Source organism: Myotis lucifugus, unplaced genomic scaffold (assembly GCF_000147115.1).
Source record: "Myotis lucifugus unplaced genomic scaffold, Myoluc2.0 scaffold_3, whole genome shotgun sequence".
NCBI classification, from domain to species: domain Eukaryota; kingdom Metazoa; phylum Chordata; class Mammalia; order Chiroptera; family Vespertilionidae; genus Myotis; species Myotis lucifugus.
The window spans coordinates 22,058,498-22,070,849 of NW_005871051.1; the positions used below are offsets into that span (position 1 = coordinate 22,058,498).

General features: G+C 41.8%; 1 protein-coding gene across 1 annotated transcript; it reads left to right on the top strand.

The window, feature by feature from the left end:
* The first annotated feature begins 4,454 nt into the window (after positions 1-4,454).
* Positions 4,455-10,996, top strand: MRPL44 (mitochondrial ribosomal protein L44). The gene is made up of 4 exons (XM_006082580.3): positions 4,455-4,694; positions 6,416-6,884; positions 8,430-8,608; positions 10,450-10,996. The coding sequence occupies exons 1-4, from the start codon at positions 4,519-4,521 to the stop codon at positions 10,619-10,621; spliced, it is 996 nt and encodes a 331-aa protein (XP_006082642.1). The 5' UTR covers positions 4,455-4,518; the 3' UTR covers positions 10,622-10,996.
* The last annotated feature ends 1,356 nt before the right edge of the window (positions 10,997-12,352 follow it).

The window sequence follows — 12,352 nt, forward strand, 5'->3', positions numbered from 1 at the left end:
GCCGGTTTCGCTGGGCTCCGGGCCGCGTGGGCGCCGCGCCGTAAGCTCTCGAGCGCTGCGCGTGGCGCCGTATTTCCTGGGGAAGCAGCGCAGCCACATTCACAGGCCGGGAGAGCCCCGGGGGGGCGCCCGCCCAGAAGCAGGGCAAGTTGTCAAGGTTGAAAAGGCAGAGGAAAGAAAGTCCAGCCTAAAGAAAAGGATAATAGGGGGTTATTTGAGCCCAACTGAGCACAGGTTCCGGAAAGCAAAATCTCAACAGATGGAGAAAATCTTCCAAAGAATGGCAGTTTTGCATCTTATTCTATACGTTAGCATAAAAGGAGGAAACATAAAGAGGGTCACAAGAAATCCATTGGTGGTAGAGTAAGGAGGCAGAAGAAAGCACTGTAGGGAAATCTCTAGGATAAGACAAAAAAAGTAAAATGGAGAGACATATATACGTCTTTTACAATGGTGGGTACAGCACAGCTAACATTTACAGCACATAGAGATGGTATTGGGGGGCAAAGAAGATAATGTGGGATTCTGTTGTCTCGTGCCCTGTGGGATCTGGAAAAGGAGATTACTCTGAAATTTCAAAGTCTATTATTTAGATGCAAAAAGACAAATGACAAGCTCACCGAAGGTAAAGGTTGACCTTTGTGTGACTACCCACCATGACTCACTTTTAGTTAGGAATTTTTATGTTCAATGATCCTATGTGGTTACTTTCCATCTCTGAGTTTGTAAGGCCTGACATACAGGCCTCCCCTGAGCTTGTCAGGTTTATTATGTGGCCCCTTTGTTTTGTCCACAAAAAGTGAAGTCCTTTATACAAGAATGGATTGAGCAGTTGGCAGGGAAGAGGAATTGTCCCCAAAACCAGAAAATGATACTACTACATTGTATTCATTCTAAAAAGCCATTATTTGGAAGGCACCTTCATTTCAGAGATGTCAATGTGAAAAAATATAGTGCCATTGAGAATCTTCGGCAGATAGTAGGTGACAGTGGTGACTACATACTAGACACTGACCCAATTTCTTTACATGGAGTATCTCCCTTAATACTGATGACAACCCTAAGAAGTGGAGAGATCATCGCTCTTGCATTCTCATTTTAGAGATAAGACCACTGAACCAAGGAGAAGTTAAATCGCTTGCTTATGGTCACATCGCTATGAGAAACACAAAGGCAGCCCTGACCTATCAACCAGGGTTGTTGCCATGAACTGCCTGTGTGCTCACAGCTCATTCCTATGGAACATAACAGCAGACAAGGTGGCTTCATAAGCATATTTAAACACAGCAAGAACATGAATATTGTCCAAGTCACAAAAATGAGCAAACATCCCCCAATTCTAGCTAATATGAGTGACTCCTGTTTCTTTACCAATTACAGCATTAGCCTCAGTCTAGTCTTGCTACATCTAGACAAGATTTATTAAGATATCTCTATATATAAAAGGCTAATATGCTAAGTGTCCCTCCCTCCATCCGACCAGTCGCTATGATGCTCACTGACCACCAGGGGGCAGATGTTCAATGCAAGAGCTGCAGTGACTTGGCAGCGGCGGTTCTCGGGTGACGCACCCCAGAACCAGAGTGGAGGGAGCCCAATTCCTCATGGGGCATGCGATTCCACCTTCAGCCATGGGTTACGTTGTTGCTGGGGCACTGTTGGCCCCGGATCTGGTTTACTGCACACTTGCGTTTGTGTTCCACACCATGCACTACAGCAGCTTTGCAGAGTGCCCTCTCTCACTCCAGGACCCCAGCTGCTGGAGGGACCCTGCTCACTCCACAGATGCCTTTCGAGCCTCAGTGCCACCCCAGGTGCAGCCGGCTGGGGAGGGACCGCAGGAGGTTGGCTCCAGGGTGTGTCCAGCCCTTCTTGTCCAGTTGGCCATCTTCTAATTCAGTGGTCGCCAACCTTTCAGACCTCAGGGACCATCAGTGATCCACAGACCAACAGTTGGCGATCACTGTAAATCTAATTAATTTTCTTTCAATGTGCACCAATCCGTGCACCAGGTCACTAGTCTAATCATAAAATTTAACCCCACTTCCTGACAGTATGCAGTCCAGAGGGAAGCCCCTCTTCCGTAAACTCTCCCCCAAATCATCTCCTAACACAAATGTGAATCCTTTAAGTCCTTCGTTATCACTGACTCCCTTCCAATAGGCAATCAAACCAACTTGTTCAGCTACAGATGTGTTCCTGGTGGCTTTTAGCTGGAGAACATCGACCACAAGTAAGTTAAGGAGACATGATTGGGACCCAAGAAGTCATTGACTCCAGAGACCTCCCCTTCCCAGCCCTCCCCACACACTACATTATGTTGACTCCTGAACTGCAGAATTCTGTTAGAACTGCACTGCACACCTGGGTACCCAGCACTTGAAATGTATCTAGTCCAAACTGAGACGTGGTATGAGTACAAAATTTTAAAGACTTTGTGCAGAAGCAAAAGGATGCAAGATATTTCATTAATAATTTTTATATTGATTACGTGTTGAAATGATACATTTTAGATATATTGAACTAAATTATATACTATTAAAATTAATCTTACCTGTTTCTTCTTATGTTTTAATATGGCTAACAATTTTAAATTATATATGTGGCTCACATAGTATTTCTGCTGGACAGTGCTGTATTGGTACTTTCTTATGATGCAGCTAATATCCATTCATGGATATATTTATTCATCTATTCAACAAAAGTGTATTATATACCTACTATGTGCCATGCACTGACAAGATGAAAAAGATGTGGTTCTTGTAAGGCTTGTACAGTATAATGGCTAAACAGGCTAATGAACAACTTTTTTTTCCCAACAACAAATACTTATTTATTATTGAATATGGGCTGTGAGCCTGGCACCACTCTGCTGTGCTTAAGTGAGACAAAAATCGTTCTATCCTTAGAACTTATATTCCAGTGACAGAACCAGATAATAAAATAAATAAGTTACCTAGTATATTAACAGATGTCAAATGCTGTGGAGAAAATAAAACTGGCAGGGTAATCGGGGCTCTAGGAGGTGCTGCAATTTTACATAGGATAGTGTGGTAGATCCGGAGATACACTGCCCAGGTGTGACTTCTTGGAAGGAGGGTGGTCAGCAGGTAGTCCCTAGCTTTCCTCTCTTTCGGAGTCTGCCTTAGCTGCAGGGAGCCACTGTGGCTCAGCCATGTCCTCCACAGGCAGCCTGAATTCGGTAACTAAATGAGACATGAATATAAAGGCCTGGCCATTTCAGCCAGGCCCAGGACCCACTGTTGGGTAACACTGGCTCCAGAACGCTCTCCTGGGTTGGATGAGGCTTTGCCAGGCCTGCACTGCAGCTGACTTTGTCTGCCTACTCCTGTTACACCTCCTTCCTTCACAGCCATGGATCCTAATAAACACTCTGTGCGCCAACCTCTGTGTCAGCATCTGCTTGCAGAGAATGCAACCTGAGACAAATGGCCAGGAAAGGCTTCATGGAGAAGGGGACATTTGAGCAAAACAGGAGAGGAGGGAGTAGCTGTGTGGAAAAATGGGACAAGTGCTGTCCTGGAAAGGGAAGAGCAAGTGCTAAGGCCCTGGGGTGAGAACATGCCTAGGGTTTTCTAGGATTGGCAAGGGCGGCTGGAGCAGAGCGAGTGAGGAGTACAGGAGGTGAGGACAGAAGGGTCACCAGACAGACCATGCTGAGCCCTGAGGAATGGTAAGGACTTTGACTTTAAGTGAGATGGAAAACCATTGGAGGGTTTGAGCAGACTGGCTTAATCTGCCTTCAATTTTGCTTTATTTTACTTTATTTCTTTTTATTTTTAAGGAACAGCTTTATTTTTAAATTTTTATTTACTAATTTGAGAGAGAGGAGGGGGGCAGAGAGAGAGAGAGAGAAACATCCACATGTTGCCCCACTTATTTATGCATTCATTGGTTGCTTCTTGTATGTGCCGTGCCCAGGGATGGAACTAGGACCTTGGTGCGTCAGGACGATGCTCTAACCCACTGAGCTACCTGGTGAGGGCTTTACTTTAGTTCTAACAGCAACTCAGGGCCATGCTGATTTCAAGAATAACCCCACCTACTGCCACCCTGATTATTTTGAAAATCTGATACCTTCTTTTTCACAAGTAAATATGTCAGTGTAAATCTCTAAAAATTAAAGATTTAAAGAAAATCAAAACTAAAATACCGCCATTGAGGATCCCCCTCCCCATAATTATCTGATATTATTTAAAAGCTTCTCAGTATTCAAATAATCCACATCTCATTTTTTTCAGTTGATTTGTTCCAACCAGGGTCCTAACTAACTAGGTCCATACTTGGTTGTGTCTAGGACCCTGTTTATCTATAGATCCTCCCTCCCTCTTTGTCACCCTGCAGTTATTTGGTGAAGAAAACACAGCCGCCCCGCCCACTGCGTGCTGGTCCCAGCCCGGCCCGGCCCTGCTCAGCGCTCGGATTCCGGGGGGACTGTGTTACCACGACACTGACCCGCCGCTTTTCTTTCCGCCCACCCTTGCCTTCGTCCCTGCAATGGCTTCCGGGCTGGGAAGGCTGCTGCTGCAGGGGCGTCGCTGCCTCCTGGCCCCGGCCGCCCCCGCTCTCGCCCCGCCGGTTCGGGGAGTGAAGACCTTCCGTGCCGCCGTCCGCTTCCAAAAGGAGCTGGAGCGGTGGCGCCTGCTCCGGAACCCGCCGCCGCCCGTGCGCCGGTAGGAGCCGCCTCGGGAAGGGTCCGGGTGGCGGTCGAGGACCCGGGCCTCCCGCAGGCTTTCGGCCCCGCGGCGGGGAGGGTAGGTGGCCGCTGATGCGCGCCTGGTTCGAGCCTGGGAGGTTTGCGATGGAGACACTCATGCTTGCGACGAGAACGCGAGGCCTGAGCCGGAGGAAGCGGGTTCCGGCCGCGCGGGGCTGCCCGGCGCGTGGGAGCTCCCCGTTAGACGCAGGGCGCGAGCTGTGGGCCGTGAGCCGGCGGAGGGCGACCTTCCTGTGGCCTCGGGCGGGGGGCCCCTGCTTTGTAATGTCTGAGGTGTCTGTGGGTTCGGACAAGAGGGGAGACATCACTCCACAGCGATGCGATTCAGAGGAAGAAAAAAATTCAGTGTCTTCCACCACAACCCACTGTCCAGCGTAAAAGAGAAACATTCTAGCTTTAGGTTTTTGCCCTCATTACTCTTGCTCCGGAACTAGAAGGTCCGTGGAAAGGCACGTAGATCTTATAGGTCCAAATCAGACCCGACTACACACACATTCTGCATCTTTTTCTCTTTAATCATGTGTCTGACGTCGTCGTGCCAGTACAAATAGATGCACTTCACTCTTTTATGGCTCCATTTATGTGTATTTAAGGTCCATGTTATTGCTGTTACAACCGACGTAACAAATGAATAGCTTTGAACTATTACTCCTTTGAGGATTTAATATGGAATTTTGATAGCTACTTCAATATTGTCCTTCCCTTCCCCCCAAAATACTTAATCCAGTCTATATGCCTACCAGTAGGAATATACATGTTCATATTCCTATACTCTTTGAACACAAATAGTAAGTTCTTTTTCTAATAGGCAAAAAAATAGCATTTATTTTAAATTCACATTTCTTTGTTATGTAGTTATCTTAGGCTTTTATAGTTGGAAGAAACTTACGGGTTATATATCCATTTTATTATTTCTAACCCAGGTCTGTATATTTTGCTGCCCTCTTTTATTTAAAAGTTTTATTTTGGGTGCGTTGTCTTTAAAAAAATATCTTTTAGTCATTCTTGGGTATGGACTTTTAACCTACTTATAATGGTACTACACTACTTAATTGCTAATTTAAATGAATGTTTTCAAAACTTAATGAAATATAAGACAAATACAAGGTACTTATTGTTTATGGCTTGAATATGTGAAATTATAATTTGTACTTCACTCCTAGACGTTAAGTATAGTTCTATGGTTAGAGCACGTTAATGTAGCAGTTGGCTCAAAGGGAAAATTAATCCAGCAGTGTAGCTAGCAAAGAACAAGTAATCATCTGGCTTGAATTTTAACTTTTAGGAAATCAAAGTCTGACATTAAAAATGAAAATCTTTTTTTTAAAAAATATATTTTATTGATTTTTTTACAGAGAGGACGGGAAAGGGATAGAGCGTTAGAAACATCAATGAGAGAGAAATATCGATCAGCTGCCTCCTGCACACCCTCTACTGGGGATATGCCCGAAACCAAGGTACATGCCCTTGACCGGAATCGAACCTGGGAACCTTTCAGTCCGCAGGCTGACGCTCTATCCACTGAGCTAAACCGGTTAGGGCAAAAAAATGAAAATCTTTTAAAATATCCTATATAATTAACAAAATTGCAACACAATGAAAAATTTTTGCACGATAGCAACATCTTGTCCCTTTCTTTACCATGTGTTATTACTGTCTTCTGTTTTACATTTTCAGTTCAGAGAAGCCCAACTGGGATTACCATGCTGAAATACAGGCATTTGGACATCGGTTACAGGAAGCCTTTTCCTTAGATCTTCTCAAAACTGCATTTGTTAATAGCTGCTATATTAAAAGTGAGGAGGCCAAACGCCAGAAACTTGGAGTAGAAAAAGAAGCTGTTCTTCTGAATATTAAAGATAATCAAGAACTATTTGAACAGGGGTCATCTTTTTCAAAAGCTTGCCTCACACAGTTTCTTGAGGACGCATTCCCAGACTTGCCCACTGAAGGTGTTCAAAGTCTTGTTGACTTTCTCACTGGTGAGGAAGTCGTGTGTCACGTGGCTAGAAACCTGGCTGTGGAGCAGTTAACGCTGAGTGCAGAATTTCCAGTGCCCCCGACTGTATTACAGCAGACTTTCTTTGCCGTAATTGGAGCCCTGCTACAGAGCAGCGGACCTGGGAGGACTGCACTTTTCATCAGGGTAGGTCATTACTAATTGCACATACTGGGACATACCTGAGATAGAAAGAAAAATTTCTTTTTTAAAAAAATATGTCTTTAAAATATATATATATTTTATTAATTTCAGAGAGGACCAGAGAGAGAGAAAGAGAAACATCAATGATGAGAGAGAGATTACTGATGGCAAATAGTGAATAGTCATGTATCTATACCAGCCGTGGGCAAACTACGGCCCGTGGGCCTGATCCGTCCCATTTGAAATGAATAAAACTAAAAAAAAAAAAAAAAAGACCGTACCCTTTTATGTAATGATGTTTACTTTGAATTTATATTAGTTCACACAAACACTCCATCCATGCTTTTGTTCCGGCCCTCCGGTCCAGTTTAAGAACCCATTGTGGCCCTCGAGTCAAAAAGTTTGCCCACCCCTGAGCTATACTAATAAAAGGGTAGTATGCTAATTAGACTGGACATCCTTCTGGACAAAGCCACGGTAGCGGGGGCAGGGGAGAGCAGTTAGGCGCAATCAGGCCAGCAGGGGAGGACAGTTAGGGGCGATCAGACAGGCAGGCAGGTGAGCAGTTATGAGCCAGCGGTCCCAGATTGGAGAGGGTGTAGGCCGGGCTGAGGGACACCCCCACCCCGTGCACAAATTTCATGCATCGGGCCTCTGGTGTCTTATAAGGCATCTCTGTACATTAAGATATTCAAAATCCCCAACTGAGAATGGACTTAGAAATATTTTTTATTAATGAAGCTGAAATAGAGGTCTGGCACTTGAAGTGTTGTAATGAAATTGACTATTTTGTGAACTGAGGAATCTCTCTTATTTCTCCCATTTGCCCCATTTATCCCTTCTATTACACACTGTGTTTGTTCACACAAGTTAATTGCAGTGTATTGTGAAAATTAATGTTTATTTCTATAACTCCATACAATATAATTTATTGCCAAAAAATTCTCTTGTGCTTTGAATGATCATAATTTGTTCCTCAGTTTTTTTAGTTTTATAAACTGAAAGTATGTAAGTCATAAACACTTAAAAGGCAGTTCATGTGAAATTATTATGTTGAGGGAAGTAAATCAAGGCATTTTACTGAGGGCTTTCAGGGGCGGTTCGAGGGCTGAGAGGGCAGTGAATCCCATGTCCTCAGCCGGCCGTGCTCTCCCAGCTTCACAGGTGCCGGATCCTGAAATCATTATTTCAATGATTTTTTAAAATCATGAACTTAGACAAAGAAGTACTGTTACCCAGAAGACCTTTAGTGCCCTTTTATAAGAGTTTCTGCCAGAAGTTATTAGTTTATTCATTAATTAAACTCTTTGTAAAAATATTTTTCTTATTGATAATATATTTCTAAATTATGAGACAGGATATTACCTTCAACCATGATTTTTGGAATAAAGTTTATATGAGAAAACTACATGCAAATGTAAAGGAATAGTATATATTTTTTTCATTTCCCATTCAGTTTTTAATTCAGGTTTTAAAATTGTACTTTGAATTATGGCCCTTATTTTCTTTACACTAATTTAAATGTATAAATCCTATTTTTATATGCAGGACTTCTTAATTACTCAACTGACTGGGAAAGAACTCTTTGAGATTTGGAAGGTCATCAATCCCATGGGGCTACTGGTGGAAGAATTGAAGAAAAGGAATATTTCAGCTCCTGAACCGAGACTTACCAGGCAGTCTGGAAGCACCACAGCTGTGCCTCTGTATTTTGTTGGCTTATACTGGTTAGTAACATTTTAATCTTAATTTCATTACATTGATTGAAAGCCTTAAAAAATGACTTTCACAGTTCCTCAGTAGAACCTCTAATTGTATTAAAAACTATTTAAAATCTCATTCCTGTGATTATGTACTACTTAGGGAAAGGTAAGTCATCTGTGGATTGCTAATAGTATGTATCATTCTTTCCACCCTGGATTTTCTTTCTATTTTTTAAAATATGTTTTTACTAATTTCAGAGAGGGAGGGAGGGAGAGAGAGAGAGAGAGAAAGAAAGAGAGAGAGAGAGAGAGAGAAAGAGAGAGAGAGAGAGAGAGAGAGAGAGAGAGAGAGAGAAACATCAGTGATGATAGAGAATCATTCATTGACTGCCTCCTGCATGCCCCTACTGGGGATCAAGCCCTCAACCCCGGGCATGTACCCCAACCAGGGATCAAACCTAGACCTGGTTCATAGGTTGCTGCCGAACACTGAGCCACACAGGCCAGGCTCTTTTTTCAATTTTAATTTTATTTTTCAATTACTTTTGACAGTATTTTATCCTGTTTTCAGGTGTACAGTATAGTGGTTAGACAGTTATATAATTTACAAAGTGATTTTTCTATATTTCCAGTACCCACCTGGCACCATGCATAGTCATTACAATATTACTGACTATATTCACTATGCTGTACTTTATTATTAATATCTTTTTTTTTAAAAAATATATTTTATTAATTTTTTACAGAGAGGAAGGGCGAGAGATAGCTAGAAACATCGATGAGAGAGAAACATCGATCAGCTGCCTCCTGCACATCTCCCACTGGGGATGTGCCCACAACCCAGGTACATGCCCTTGACTGGAATCGAACCTGGGACCCCCCAGTCCGCAGGCCGACGCTCTATGCACTGAGCCAAACCGGTTTTGGCTATTATTAATATCTTAATATGTTTTTATTGATTTCAGAGTGGAAGGGAGACGGGGAGAGAGATAGAAACATCAATGATGAGAGAGAATCATTGGTCGGCTGCCTCCTGCACGCCTCACACTGGGAATTGAGCCCTCAGCCCAGGCATGTGCCCAGCTGTGACCTCCTGGTTCATAGGTTGATGCTCAACTGCTGAGCCACACTGCCTAGGCTGTGCTGTACTTTACATCCCGTGACTATTTTGTAACTTCCCGCTGGCACTTCTTAATCCCTTCACCATTTTCATGCTAACAGTAGCTTTTGATAACCAACTATTACTATAGAATTGCATGGAATATATGTTACTCCAAATATTTCTGTAGAAAAAAATAAAAGTTTTAATTCAAGTTTTGCAGATTTAACTGTAAGCCACACTTGTAACAGCTTCAGCTGAGCCAAGAACTGGAAAAAGAAAGGTTTAATTGTCCATCAAAATGTATATATCAACTCATATTCAGAACTTTTTAGTTTTCTTAGGGAACAGTGACCTGCCCCAAATTGATTTCAGGTGGATTTGAGGGTTAAATGTAAACAGTGAATATTAAGATAACTAAGAAGTTAAGTAAACATTTTTCTAATCGTATATGATGTAGGGCTTTTTAGCGATAAAAGCAATGGAGGACATCACAGAGGAGAAAATGGGTGGTGGTATAAAGTTTCACCTTTAGTTTTAATTAAACTGTAAAGCAAAATGTAAGATACTCCTTTGCTCCTCAGATGAGCAACCCTTAAACACATCCTTTATCAGCAGTCCATACACTATTGCTGGTAGAAAGAAAAAAATGGTACAATGTTTCTATTCCTCTGGTGGATGATTTTGCCAAAATAAGGTCTACAAGGCAAACTGATGTGTGGATGCACCAGGTAATTTCGGACTGCTGCTGCTGTTTTTACTCTAGTGATAGAAAGTTGCTTGCAGAAGGACCTGGGGAGACAGTCCTGGTTGCAGAAGAAGAAGCTGCTAGAGTGGCCCTGAGGAAACTCTACGGATTCACTGAGAACAGACGGCCTTGGGACTATTCCAAACCCATAAAGAATTTCAGAGCAGAGAAGACCATCACTGCCGGCTAGCCAGCCAGACATGTGGGAACCTGAAAGTTGTAAGCAAAACTTTGAGACAAGAGTCAGATGTCCAAACCTTTACATTTTTCAAGTTGTAAAGAAATATGTTTTATTCCTTATACCGAGTTCCTAAAAGTAAACAAGTATTCATCAGGGCACAGGTTTTGTTTTTTTAAAAATAATTTTTCTTTCATCATCGTTTTTGACGTTTTCCCAATAAATTTTTTCTAGGTCCTTGGTTTTATTATTGTATGTGACTTGTACAATTAGGTGTATTTTATTCCCTTCTAGCTTTGAGGTATAATTTGAATGTATTTTTTTTCTTTTTCTTTGTTTTATGTGAACTTCACTGTAATACCAATAAACAAGGTACTCTTTCTCTAATTGTTTCATTGTAGTTTAATTTGATATACCCAGGTGAGTGAACTTTGCCTCTCTAATATAATTTTAGCTAAAATAGTAATGTTATTACTTAACCTTTAGAAATGTAGGGTGCATATTATAGCAATTAGGTATTTACATGATCTCTAGATTCTAGGTTTAAAAATCTGTATAGTAATTCATAGCTATTTAGTTTCTATAATATAAATGGCAGAATAGATACATTTTATGTTTTTAAAAGAAAACACGAAGATCAGAAAGCAGCTTAAAGTATTGATGCCAGTGCTAATGGAAAAATAAAGTATTATCAATTTAATATTTCATAATAATAATCATAGTTACTATGTGCCAAGCACTGTTCTAAGTATTTTACTGTAACATTTAATTTGATAGAGGACAAATCTTAAGTGTGTCCTCTGGCTCTTTAATCCTTCGTGTTCAGTTCTGTAATCCATCTGCAAACTCCCTTTGATTTATTTCTTTTTAACTTTTTGGCAGCAGTAATAATTTTCAGTTTCAGTTTGCCAGTAGTCACTCCCAGGGGTTAACAAGAAAAGTGGGAATGGGGAGTTGGGAATAGAAAAGATAAAATGTTTAAACGGATAGCACTGTTGCTATGAAATCTTTTTTATAAAGGAAGATGAAGGACCTCTGACACTTTCCTGAGACTGGTTAGGAAAGTGGAACTTAATGTCACATGTATGAGGGTTTGCAGATATCACAGCTAACACAGAGACTGGAGTGGAAGGTTTGAGAATTACGTAGTTGGTTGAATTGGTGAATTAAATGTAAATTATTTCACCTTTCGTTTGAGAGTTAACTCCTAATAATTGAACCAGGGACAGAGGACCAAACTCAGTAGTAAAATGCTGCATGTAAGTGTGTCACCCACAATAAGCAAACATGATTTGACAAGCAGCTCATTGACACCAAAGGAGAAGAGATTACAGAAGGTTTCTGGGAAGCAAAACATGATAAATGTCCTCTAACCACTTACTCATCCATCATTTGCAAAACTTGGTTTTCTAGTTGAGTGTTCGAATTTTATTTTAGGTGAATATTTTTTTCAAAAGCTTTTAAAAGAATTTAGTTGCAAACTCAGTAAATCCCCCCTGCCCCCCTCCGCCTCCCCCCCCCCGCCCCCCCCAATTAGTAGTGCTGATAATGCGATCCCAAAATTCTGTTCAGGGCAGTTTGCAGGACCTTGACCTACAAAGCCGGAGGGGACGTATCCTCACCTGTAGGCTTTCAAGCTTTAAAACCTTGAATGCTTCTAAGTTTACATATGCAAATATACATTCCTCGATGTCACCCAATTCATATAAGTCCAATATCATTATAATACGTTACTTGGTTCCA